Source organism: Eschscholzia californica, unplaced genomic scaffold, assembly GCF_041429995.1.
Source record: "Eschscholzia californica isolate CP2 unplaced genomic scaffold, dmEscCali1.0.p SCAF_1, whole genome shotgun sequence".
Lineage (NCBI taxonomy): Eukaryota > Viridiplantae > Streptophyta > Magnoliopsida > Ranunculales > Papaveraceae > Eschscholzia > Eschscholzia californica.
In genome coordinates this window covers 19,415,951-19,429,467 of record NW_028238198.1, presented here as the reverse complement: position 1 = coordinate 19,429,467, position 13,517 = coordinate 19,415,951, and the positions used below count along the sequence as shown (strand labels likewise).

The following is a 13,517-nucleotide window of genomic DNA, read 5'->3' as shown; positions in this document are numbered from 1 at the left end:
TCATTTGACAACACCGCCTCTCACTACTAGCCAAACTAGAAAAACAAATAAATATTTAATTCCAATTCAAAGAAATTATTTTTCAAAGTAAAAATGACCCTTTAGATCATATTTTCACCTTATGTGTCTTTTGATTTCATTGATAAGTCATAAGCTTTTTTTTTGTTGAACAAGTCATAAGCTTAATGAGGCAATTAGAAAGCTCAAATAAACATCTTGTTCTCACATGTGCGTCGGCACGTGCACAGTACATCAATCACATATTATTAAAAATAAATCTCTTCTTTTTGTACTTTTTTGTAGTGCGTTACAATTATTAACAAATAAAACAGAAGACTCTTCCTAGACGTATCACAGATAATGGAAGATTACGTTAGTTCTTTATCGTCGTGTATTATACAATAAACATTACCTAATTTATGTAATTATCTAATCTTTCTATATGTATTTTCTTATCACTATCAGTGCAAGTGGAATTTTCTATATTCTTTTTGTTGTGAGAGAGAATAGAGACTCGAGTGAGAAAGAGAATATACTATTCTTTCTCCCCTTAATGAGTTCTTTGATATTAGTCATTATTCAACTTTATATTTGTATGGTAAATGACTAAATGTCAAGATTTCCATCAACTTTTTTTTTTTTTTTTGTTGAAGGGATTTCCATCAAGTTTGAGGGGGTTTTATGTAGTGATCCAACTTTTACCTAAAAAAAAAAGTATTTTCACAGGAGACATCTTACCTAGAAAAAGAAGATGAATCTCTTTATTTTATTATTGAATCTCTTTATTTTATTATTGAATCTCATTGTCATGCCTTATATTTAATTAAATAATAAATACGTAAATAAATAAATAAATCAACAAATAACTAAACAATGGTAGTTGACAGATCCCATCTCATTGACAAGTATAGTATAGGGACATCTATTGAGACAAACTCCATGAAAAATGTCTTTAATTTCAACCTCTTAAACTCCATGTTAGGTGAGTCTAATTCTATAATGGTATTTTTAGGCTCATATAAACTTTCTAACCCCTATAAAACAAAGAATGTCAATAATAGATATTCTAGTAGAATAATTGGTCAATATTCAACTTGGGTCTCTACAAAAAATTATGCTAGTCTAGTGCTACAAAATATAATGGCACTAAATATAATGATATTGTAATGTTTATTCACGTGTAGTTAAAACAAATGATAAAGGTATAAAATAATAGGAATGATGGACCCGATTTATCGTCTTCATTTTATTGATAAAATATATAAGAATTTCTTCGTACATTATGGTGGTATAAGAACAACAATTTTATACTAAATCCAACACACTATTTGTTTTGAATTTAGTGAAAAAGGATCTTCAAAGGAGAGGCAACATCATAATTTTATCATGAATATATAGTGAATACCTTGGAATCAAGTTAGAAGTTTAGAACATATTGGCTTGCAACAAAGAAAAAGAGTTAGAACATACTGGTTACCAACCTGAGTAGGGATCCTAATTCCAAACAGGCCCCCACCACCAAAGTAAGAGAGAGAGAGGTCTCCTCTTTGGGTGGGTTAGGGATTAGGGTTTGTCCCTATTCCAACTTTTCTTTTTGTTGAAAGAGTCCCTATTCCAACTTGGTCTTCACTTCTTAATTTGGTGGATGGTGATCAATTTGGACATACCTTTCGTCCTTACTAATCTCCACCCCCAATATTTATTCTTTACTCCATTTAAAAGATATTAGAGCTTCACTTACTAAGCTTTGGTAATATAAAAAAACAATCCTACATGGAAAATGATATTTGACCCGATAAAAATTGTGTCGAACAATTCGAATATGTTGACGTCATGTACACAATTTATCTTGTCGGCCAAATAATGTTATTGTTTTTGCAATTAGTTGTATCAAATGCGATTTGTAATAAATTCTGAATACATTAGATTGTTCTCAATTCTTTTAATTAAATTACATGATTACATGAATATACTACACCATATACAATAGTACATCAAATGACTTGGTTATATCATTTATAACAAATACCTCACAATTGTATTGTGGTGTGAGGGTCTCATCGAAAAAAAAAAAAAAAAAAACTGTGGTGCGAGGGGCTTGGAAGCACTTATAAAGCCTAGAACCCATATAAAATTACTCATTATCATAGATTAATATAATTTTATTATAATATGGGAAATGATAGAGTGCCCAGCAATTTTGCCCATTAAAATGCCCAACTTTCCTTATTTAGAAATAAAAGCGGTCCCCACCGTAGTCAAACTTTGAAAAACCCTTGTCTTTTAGTGATTCCACATCAGCTGGGCAATTTAATGGGCTAAAAACTGGGCACTCTAGCATATCCCTTATAATATTTATACCATTAATAAATAAACTTCATTCCCACTAAATATGGAATCTGCAACCTGTAGATATTAAAAAACGATAGGATCACTTATTTCGTAAAAATTTGTATGTACTAGTTAAAGAACAAATATTTTTCAGTCTAATACAACCCAGTTGTTTTTCATTCGTAGGTACAAAAAACCCTGTAACATATGTTCCCACATTTTACTCTATCATGTAAATATAAACTTATTAGATTAGGATCAAACATTTTTAGTTGGATGTGTGGAAAATTTTATTTTTATGTCTTAAGAGTATTTATATATGTGTATTAGAGCATCTCCAATGCAAAACTCAAAAATATCTCTATTCATCCTATGTGTCAACTTTCATTTGAGATTCTCACTCTTAGAGCATCTCCAATGCAAAACTCAATCTTAGAAACTCGGAGTGCCACATAGGATTTTTTGAGTTTTTCTTAAAAAATCATCTCCAATGCAAAACCCAACTAAGATCTCAAAGATGATGTCCCGAGAGTGGAATAGAGATATCTCAAAAGGGCACGCTATTTTCAGAGTGTCCTCTTGAGATATCTCTAATTGTCCAACTCATCAATATTTAAATTTCAACCAATAGAAATCAAGTCTTCGTATATTTCCAAAATAACTAATTGTTTTTTACAAAAATAACCATGACAAGTAAGTAAAATAAAAGAGTTTAGAGTGTTGCATTGGAGATATACAAGAATTGAGGAGGATCTCTATTTTCGATACCTAGGAGTGAGAATCTCAATTGGAACTTGACAAATAGGACGAATAGAGATTTTTTTTGAGTTTTGCATTGGAGATGCTCTTAGGCGGCGTTAATAGAGATCCTCAATTGTTTTTGTCTCCAATGCAAAACTCTAAACTTATCTTATTTACTTATATGAAATAGTTATTTTGGTAAATAAATAATAAATTATTTTAGAAAATATAGAAGACTCGATTTCTATTGGTTGAAAATCAAATATTGATGAGTTGGACAATTAGAGATATCTCAAGAGGACACTCTCCACCCTGGGCACGTCATCTTGATATATCTCTATTCCTCTAGACACATCATCTTAGATATTCAAATAGAGTGTTGCATTGGAGAGGATTTTTAAGAAAAAATCCTATTCCACTCTCGACACGTCAGCTTGATATATCTCTATTCCACCCTCGACACGTCATCTTAGATATTTAAATAGAGTGTTGCATTGGAGATGATTTTTAAGAAAAAACTCTAAAATTTCTAAGTGGCACTCAACTTTCTAAGGTTGAGAGATGATGCTCTTACTTTAATTTCTAAAATTGTGTCATTTAATTTTTAACCTAATCTTTATAACCATAATAAGAACAAAAATAGACTATCTTGTCCTAACTTTCTCTTTTCATTCTCTCTCTCTCTCACACAAAGTCTTTCTCTCTCCACTTTCTGTCAAAATTTTTGTAGGTCCTGCTTGGATTCTTCCTGTTATTATCATCACCATCTTCATCTCAACGGTCGCCCCCCTTTTGCTTCTCCAAGCGCCACTCTTCTCCTTCTTCTCTTTCTCTCTCTAGAATTCGTTGCCGTTTTCAAATTGACATCTTTATTGTCAAAATTGTTCATTTCAGATCGTTACTGGCGTCAATTGTACTTAAAAATTGAGGGTTGGTGATTGTTTTTGCAAATACGATCGGAATCTTTCAACTGTCAATGTATTGTGAAGATAAGAGTTTTGAATACATTTCTTCTGAAGGAGGTTAAATGCTTGCCCCCGGGGATCTAGGGTTTCCGGGTTTTAGTTTAATCTTCTTCTTCTTAGTTTGCCCGGTAATTGGGTTAATAATTCGGCGGCAATGGAGAATTGCAGAGGAAAGGAATATGGAGATCTTGAAGCTTGTCGCCATAGCTTCTGAAGAAGCTGAAAGGGTTGAAATTGAATCATCTGTTGAGTATGAAACTGTTTCCGTTGCTCGTCAATACCAGTGCGCTTTGTGCTTTTCTCCTACGACCACTCGTTGTTCTCGTTGTAAATCTGTTCGTTACTGGTAATTTTCTATCTTCTTTACTGAATTCTTTATTTTGTTCTAGGGTTTGGGTTATAGATTAAGGAATAGAACAAATTCTAGGGTTAAGGTCCTTTTTTGTGTCTTATGATAGTAAGCTAATTTTCTCTGAAAGTTTGTATTTTTTCCAATTTATCTCTCTCTCCCATTGCAATTCGTTTGAATTGATTGGTTTTCTGGCATTCATAGCTGTATCTGAGAGTTTTAATTGGAAATTGACTTTTTAGAAAAACTAGGGCAAAAAATTGGGAAACTATGGTACTTGGGGGCTTGGGGGTAGGATGAATCAAGAGTCTAGGGTTTTACTGAAATCATTTATGAAAATAATTAAAAGAAGAATCAGATATTGTGCATTTTACTAATGGTTTCAACTTGAAAGACTATTTGGCTTCTTACTGAATTTTCATTGAACTGCATGGGAATTTTTGTTTTATGAATTAAGACATGAAGGATTTTAGGTTTATTTGATTTAGTTGTAATATTGACACCTGAATACATTTTGTAGCTCTGGTAAGTGCCAAATTATTCATTGGAGACAAGGTCACAAGGAAGAATGTCGACCTCCAATTCCCAGTACTCAACCTAATGTTTTACGGAGCACCTCCAGTCGAAAGGCAATATTTGAAGATATTGACAATGATTTAGAGCTCGGCAGCTTGGATGTCAAGCCATATGAAACATCTTATGAGGAAGCTAGATCATTTACACAAAGTCGGTTACCTGAATTTTCAAGTGGCGAGCACTACGATGAAGTTAGGTTCTCAGTAGATGGCAAAGGAGTAGCTGCCATTTCCAAACCTTGCAGCAGGTTGATTGACTACGCTAAAGCTTCCTCCATTAATAGCTCGATCGATGTTGCTTTTGGAGAATTCCGGGTTTCAAGCATTTCTGATAAATCAGAGGCGATTTTATTGAATAATAGCGAGGGACTTGACAAAAATATCCGTACAAATGACACGGAAATTTCTAGATTACCAGCTTCAAAATTTAACAGCATTGAGGCTTCTGTGAATAGCTTTTCTTGTTCAGCTATTCAAAGTAAGGATAGTACCCGTACGAGTTCTGAAATGGGCAGCGTGGGAACAGCCAGTTCTTCAGGCTCAGGTTTCAGAAGCTCTAAGAGTTCATCAACTTCTGAGCCTTCTAAGGTCAAGTTTGATTCCACAAAGGGCACCTTAGGTTCCCTTGAGCCTAGAAATGATCCTAACAGTAAATCTACTCACCCTCCTTCAGTGCAAGGTGGCAATGACATTTTGTCTGGCTCTAGCAACCGGTTACAATTTTCTTTTAACCTCTCTGGGGATGCTGTCTCGATTTCACACTCAGAATGTTCTAAGCCCGAGACTGTGATATCTGAGGTAGAGCGTCCTGTTAAACCGTCTGCTAAACGAACTTCTGTGTCAGAAAAGATAGTTATGCCTCTTGTTACGGAAATACCAATCTTGCATTTTGCAAGGTCAGCTTCTGTTAATAATAACAGGAATAGTAGTTCCAATCTATCAAAGCCTAAAGCAGTCAGATCTTTATCATATCATGATTCTAATGGTCATCTGTCTTCAGCTACTAGAGAACTTTCAGTTTTGAATCGAAATGTATCAGAGGAAGATAATGTGCAAAAGGTGGCTAGTAAGTTATCTGAAAGTGCACATTATTCACAGAATGCCATCAAAGATTTGAAAGTATATGTGCAAAAATTCAATCAGCAATTTAAAGAGACTAAACTTTTAAAGCATCATGCCCCAGCGTTGAGAAGTGATGCTGCCGCAAAGCACAATTATAAGGTTTTTGCACGATTCATTCTGTTCTTGCCTTCTTGGAAAATAGGATTTGCTTTAGGCATTTTGATATATAGCGGATTCATTTTCTTCTCTTTTTTTCTTTTTGTAGATGCTGTTTCCGTATGAACTGTTTGTCAAACTTTATAAGAAGGAGAAGGCAGATCTCCAACCATGTGGCCTTACGAACTGTGGTAATAGGTAAAGTAGAAAGTTTCTTCCTCATGAGTGTAGACTTGTAAGCAGACTTGTTTGGGCATATAGTAGTATTGAATTAGCACAACCTACTAAATTTTTCCAGTTCACGAGAGATCAAAGCAACTTCATTAGTTTCTCATGGTGTTTCTGATATCATTAGGATTTTTTTTGGCAGCTGTTATGCTAATGCAGTGCTCCAATGCCTGGCATTTACTCGGCCTCTTACTGCTTATTTTCTCCAAGGACTTCATTCGAAAGCATGTATGGGGCTCCTCTTTATGCCATATACGCAATTTTTGTTTATATGGTTCGCCATTTCTTATAATATGGTAACTTAAATTTCGTTTACCTCTATTTGTGACATTTTCTCTCTATCATCCTTCAGGCCCAAAACAAGGATGGTGCTTTACTTGTGAGTTTGAAAATCTAATCCTGAAGGCAAAGGAAGGAATATCTCCTCTTACTCCTATTAGGATTCTATCCCAATTGCAGAACACTGGGAGTCATCTCGGTCAAGGGAGAGAAGAAGATGCCCATGAATTTTTAAGGTAAGGTCGACTTTGAGCAGATTTGAACTGTTCACATCATATTAAGTGGTTTCATTTTGTTGATATTTTTCTTTTTGATTTTTTTGTATTTGGCAGGTATGCGATTGATAAAAGCGATCATAATTGAGATTTAGACTTTTATGCAAATGGGTCCTGGGAATCTTGCATAGAGTCATCATCTTCAGTGTCGTCATCTTCATCAGATGAGTTGTTTAAAATTTCTCTCAACTGCTTCTTTAGATCTGACTTTGAGGATGAAGCGAGCAGTTCCTTAAGAAGATCTGAGACATCCTTTTTAGGAGCTTTTGGTGGAGGTGCTGGTTCAAATGAAACAATTCCTTTTTCAGAAAATATCGAATCCTTAAAGAATTCAAATTTATCCCACCATTTAATAAGAATTCTTCTTCCCAAATAAGGGATATGAGAGACTGTTATCTCAAATTTTTTAATAGGAAGATTTGCAATAACAACGTCCCATCTAGCTATCCATGGAACCTGATAATAAGCTGCAAAGATAAGCTCGGGATTTTTTAATGATGGGTTAGATTTAATAAAATCATCAAATATATTCCTAACTTTGTCAGGGAAAATTATAGGGTGTGATCCCCAAGTGTAAAACCATTTGATGAACCACTGTGGATCACACCCTATAATTTTCCCTGACAAAGTTAGGAATATATTTGATGATTTTATTAAATCTAACCCATCATTAAAAAATCCCGAGCTTATCTTTGCAGCTTATTATCAGGTTCCATGGATAGCTAGATGGGACGTTGTTATTGCAAATCTTCCTATTAAAAAATTTGAGATAACAGTCTCTCATATCCCTTATTTGGGAAGAAGAATTCTTATTAAATGGTGGGATAAATTTGAATTCTTTAAGGATTCAATATTTTCTGAAAAAAGGAATTGTTTCATTTGAACCAGCACCTCCACCAAAAGCTCCTAAAAAGGATGTCTCAGATCTTCTTAAGGAACTGCTCGCTTCATCCTCAAAGTCAGATCTAAAGAAGCAGTTGAGAGAAATTTTAAACAACTCATCTGATGAAGATGACGACACTGAAGATGATGACTCTATGCAAGATTCCCAGGACCCATTTGCATAAAAGTCTAAATCTCAATTATGATCGCTTTTATTAAAGTCAAGCATTTTGTAAAAAGAAGGATATTATTATATCCACCACAATTGTAGTAACTTTAAATATTCGCACTTTAGGTTGTCGGTCATTTTACTTTTCTTTTTGGTGTCGGCATAAAATGCCAATTATCTTTTGTAAAGGAACGTGCACTAGCAGTACTAATAACCTGACGATGGGGCCCAATGAGCACCCGGGGTTACTTTTACCTGCTACTCAAGTTCCCGGTAACCGGTTTATAGGTCATCCGGTTACTCTTAGTATCTATATAAACGGTGCCATTAGCTTCCAGGGAGAGAGGAGAAAAAAAAAACCCTTCCAATCTTGTAACATAGCAATAATAACTTTGAATAATATTCTCCCTACTTTCATCATCACCCATTCAAAGAAAAGAAAATTTTCTTAACTCCTTATCCCAGGAGATCAGTTACATGAAAATTACTGAAAAAATCAAACATCTTTTAATTCAAAAGAAAATAAATGATCTTCATGATCTTATTGTCAAAACAATATGTTCTGATATCCCCAATGCCTTCTGGGAAAGAAAGAAACATATTGTTAGTCTGCCTTATGAGCCAGACTTCAATGAAAGGCAAATTCCCACTAAGGCTAGACCTATTGCTATGGGACCTCGCCATTTGGAAATTTGCAAAAAAGAGGTTGATGAGTTATTACTCAAAGGTTTAATTAGAAAATCATACAGCCCTTGGAGTTGTCCTGCATTTTATGTTGAAAATGCTGCTGAACTTGAAAGAGGTGTTCATAGGCTTGTAATTAATTACAAACCTTTGAACAAAGCTCTTAGATGGATAAGGTATCCAATCCCTAATAAAAGGGACTTATTAAATCGGCTGTTTTCAGCCAAAGTTATGTCCAAATTTGATATGAAATCTGGGTTTTGGCAAATTCAGATCGATGAAAAGGATAGATACAAAACTGCATTCACAGTTCCATTTGGCCACTATGAGTGGAACGTGATGCCTTTTGGGCTTAAGAATGCCCCCTCAGAATTTCAAAATATAATGAATGACATTTTCAGTCCTTATACGTCATTCTGTATTGTTTATATCGATGATGTTTTAGTGTTTTCGGAGAATATAGATAAACACTTTAAACATCTTCAAGCATTTATTAATGCTGTCAAACATGCTGGTTTAGTTGTGTCAGCCAAAAAAATCAAATTATTTCAAACAGAAATAAGATTTCTTGGCCATACCATCAAAGAAGGGACTATTTTCCCTATTGATAGATCTATTGCTTTTGCGGATAAATTTCCAGATGAAATCAAAGAAAAAACTCAATTGCAAAGGTTTTTAGGAAGTCTTAATTATATTTCTGACTTCTATAAAAACTTAGCAATTGATGCTAAGCCTTTATTTGACAGGCTTAAGAAAAATCCTCCTGATTGGACTAATGTTCATACAGAAGCAGTCCAAAAGATAAAATTAAAGATTAAGGAAATCCCTTGTCTTGCCATTGCTAATCCAAAAGCTTTTAAAATTGTTGAAACTGATGCTTCTGAATTAGGCTATGGTGGAATCCTTAAACAAAGGATTAATAACAAAGAAACCCTAGTAAGATTTACTTCTGGGATATGGCAAGGGCCAAGGAAAAATTATTCCACAATTAAAAAAGAAATCCTTTCTATAGTTCTGTGTATACAGAAATTCGAAAGTGATTTATTAAACCAAAAATTTTTGGTCAGGGTTGATTGCAAATCAGCCAAAGATGTTTTAGAAAAAGATGTTAAAAATTTAGCATCAAAACAAATTTTTGCCAGATGGCAAGGCATATTGTCTGTGTTTGATTTTGACATTGAGTTTATCAAAGGAAGTAGTAATTCACTACCTGATTTCTTGACTCGTGAATTTTTGCAGAGTCATGAGCAAGAAGTCTGATAATGGAAAAGGGAAAGCTAAATTGGCAGTTTCTCCCTCAAGCGCGAGTTCTCAGTCTTATAAGACTATGATTTGTAAAACAACGGAACAGCTTAAAGCTGAAGCCTTAAAGGCGACTCCTAAGGAGTTAAAATTAAGAGAAGATGCTTATTTAGCAGCAATTCAGTCTAATCAGACTAATGAATATATCTATCCATATATTCCTTACACTACTATATGGATAGCTCCTATTGAGCTAAAATACGCTCATCTTTCTCCAGTTGAAGCTTCATCCTTTTACCTTAGGGAATCAGCAGACCCATTCCTTTATCCTAAGGAATACAATTTTTACTGCGCAATCCTGCAAGTAACTCAATCAGTGGATTTTGATTCTGTCATAAGGTCAGGCGCAGAATGGGCTTATTCTAAAGCCTTTATTAAGAAAGTTGTTACCCCTGAAAATTGGCAGGGTGATTTATTCAAATATCATGAAATACCCAGAGCTGGAAGAAGAGAATTGGATAAATATTGGTTTAACTACTTCGACTACATTAAAGCCTGGGAAGGAGCCTTCTGTTATGAGAATAGACTAAAGAAACACAGTTGGTTCCTCCAATTTCGTGATTTCAACACCACTAATCTTCCACAGTGGTTCATCAAATGGTTTTACACTTGGGGATCACACCCTATAATTTTCCCTGACAAAGTTAGGAATATATTTGATGATTTTATTAAATCTAACCCATCATTAAAAAATCCCGAGCTTATCTTTGCAGCTTATTATCAGGTTCCATGGATAGCTAGATGGGACGTTGTTATTGCAAATCTTCCTATTAAAAAATTTGAGATAACAGTCTCTCATATCCCTTATTTGGGAAAAAGAATTCTTATTAAATGGTGGGATAAATTTGAATTCTTTAAGGATTCGATATTTTCTGAAAAAGGAATTGTTTCATTTGAACCAGCACCTCCACCAAAAGCTCCTAAAAAGGATGTCTCAGATCTTCTTAAGGAACTGCTCGCTTCATCCTCAAAGTCAGACCTAAAGAAGCAGTTGAGAGAAATTTTAAACAACTCATCTGATGAAGATGACGACACTGAAGATGATGACTCTATGCAAGATTCCCAGGACCCATTTGCATAAAAGTCTAAATCTCAATTATGATCGCTTTTATTAAAGTCAAGCATTTTGTAAAAAGAAGGATATTATTATATCCACCACAATTGTAGTTACTTTAAATATTCGCACTTTAGGTTGTCGGTCATTTTACTTTTCTTTTTGGTGTCGGCATAAAATGCCAATTATCTTTTGTAAAGGAACGTGCACTAGCAGTACTAATAACCTGACGATGGGGCCCAATGAGCACCCGGGGTTACTTTTACCTGCTACTCAAGTTCCCGGTAACCGGTTTATAGGTCATCCGGTTACTCTTAGTATCTATATAAACGGTGCCATTAGCTTCCAGGGAGGGAGGAGAAAAAAACCTTCCAATCTTGTAACATAGCAATAATAACTTTGAATAATATTCTCCCTAATTTCATCATCACCCATTCTTCCACTACCTTGAGAATTCCTCGGTGCTTCCTATATCAGAGTAACAATATATTTCTTTCTTGCATGAGAGTGGTATCAGAGCCAAGTTAGTAGGTATGTAGTATATCATAGTTTTAATTCCATTTAGTTTCATTTAAATTCTCGTAAATTTATGTTTTATGTTTTTGTTTTAATCTTTGTTTTAAGTGTTTAAGTTGTTGTCCAAATTAAATTTCTTTAAATACTATCATACTTATTAAGTCTTGAAGCGTGGCTTTGGTGAACTAAAGTAATTTTGTCCTGTGAAACCCGGGGAAACCCTAAGTCGCGTAGCCTAGAATTCCCGTGTTAGCCGGTGAGGGCGTTGTAAGGGATTGGCATAAATCGTTGACAGTGATCAGGAGCAAATATGCTTGGGATAACCAGAGCCATGTCTAAGAGACAAGATAAGGCTAATAGTAGCTGTAATAAAGAAATTTTGTTAAAAGAAAATTTTGAAAAATCTTTACAAAACTGGAATTTACCAGTTCAAAGTTCTGTTTATAAACAGAAAGGAACTTTTGAATTCACCTCTGATTATATCGTAAAGACTGTAGAAGAGGCTATACCCTTAACTGAGGGTTACAACTCATTCCAACTGTTGTCAAAAAATTTGATTGATAAACATAGACAACAATACAAATTCTTGCATATTGGGTTAATTCAAGTAGGTTTGAAACCTGCTACCCGTTTAGGCTTAAACACGTCCGCAATTATTTGTGTACGTGATAAAAGGCACAACAAATTTCATGACTCATTACTTGGAATAGTGGAGTCTAGTCTTTGTGACGGACCCATATTCTTTTCGTGTTTTCCAAATTTTACTCTGTCATTAAACGACCCCACAATTATGTACTCTCTTTGCCTTGACATTAAATCTGATGGATTTAATATGATGCAAGGAGCTGAAAACATAATCCTTATTTACAGGATTCAGTATAAACTTATGAACACCGTAGTACCCAAGATGAAAAATATTTTACAAGATCAAAAGGGGTCTACTACTTTGTTTATAACCAATTTAGAAAAAAGCAATGTAAAGGTCCCAAAAACGATCACATGGGATCATGTTAATTTACCTGAAAAATGGATACTTGAAAAGGCTAATGAGCCTGTTAAAAAAGATAACCGTGAACTCGAAGAAATCAAAGAGTTCCCTGACGGTGATGTTGAAATTGTCTTCTCTAATCAGAGAATTGCAAGGTTAAAATTGGAAAGCCTAAACAACAAAGTTATTCCAGGTAGAAGTTCTACTTCGTCAGTTCCAACAACTAATTTTGAAAAAATTTCTGGAACAAAATTTACCTCTGACGGAGTAAACCAACCTGAATATAGGGTTAATTTACCCACTTCTGAAATTAATAGTGAAAGAACATCCCCCACTCCTTCTGATATGGGTTATTATAGCCTTTCGCCTATAACGATCCATAAAGAAGAAAAATTCAAATTTAAATTTCCTTTTAGGGGACTTCCAAAGGAATTATTTTATTCCAAAGAAAACAAATTTAAGAGAACATGGTTTTTCCTTGTTAAAGACTCTAAGAGTCATGAAAAATGGTTTTCTCGCTATAAAAGGTTTTTAATAAAAAATGGAGAAGTTATTGATTTCTTCATTTTTATGGAACAATATTATGAAGAATTTCCTGACTTCAAGGATCAAGATTTCATATTTTCTCTTGAAGCTTCTTATAAGAATTTTATTGCTAAAAATGGAAAAGTTTTTAGGAGTGTTCATCCTCCGGAAACCCAATTAGCAATAAGAATCAACAACGAAGAAGTTGTAGCAACTCCTTACAGGAAAAGCGACAACATTGAGGCTGTTGTTGAACAAAACAATTTTACAAATTTAACTCTCAGAACAATGGGAGATCAATTAAATAGAATTGAGAAAAATATTGATTTTGAAAAACAAGAAAAGGCTTCAAATGTTTCTAAAATTTCAGAAACTACTTTTGAAGAAAAGGTTTTATTCAAACCAATGAGTTCTGAAAACTTTGATTTCAAAATGG

At 34.2% G+C, this 13,517-nt stretch overlaps 1 protein-coding gene across 1 annotated transcript; it reads left to right on the top strand.

The window, feature by feature from the left end:
- Positions 1-3,678: 3,678 nt before the first annotated feature.
- Positions 3,679-7,389, top strand: LOC147564910 (ubiquitin carboxyl-terminal hydrolase 16-like). Its single transcript, XM_086651183.1, has 6 exons — positions 3,679-4,383; positions 4,907-6,182; positions 6,289-6,377; positions 6,550-6,635; positions 6,760-6,922; positions 7,019-7,389. The coding sequence occupies exons 1-6, from the start codon at positions 4,100-4,102 to the stop codon at positions 7,047-7,049; spliced, it is 1,929 nt and encodes a 642-aa protein (XP_086507309.1). The 5' UTR covers positions 3,679-4,099; the 3' UTR covers positions 7,050-7,389.
- Positions 7,390-13,517: the final 6,128 nt, after the last annotated feature.

What these genes read in the sequence shown, in the direction of transcription:
- LOC147564910 (XM_086651183.1), top strand. Translation starts at nt 4,100, where the DNA reads ATGCTTGCCCCCGGGGATCTAGGGTTTCCGGGTTTTAGTTTAATCTTC. An exon ending in TGTAAATCTGTTCGTTACTG is followed by an intron (nt 4,384 to 4,906) that starts GTAATTTTCTAT and finishes TACATTTTGTAG; the next exon opens with CTCTGGTAAGTGCCAAATTA. An exon ending in GATGCCCATGAATTTTTAAG is followed by an intron (nt 6,923 to 7,018) that starts GTAAGGTCGACT and finishes TGTATTTGGCAG; the next exon opens with GTATGCGATTGATAAAAGCG.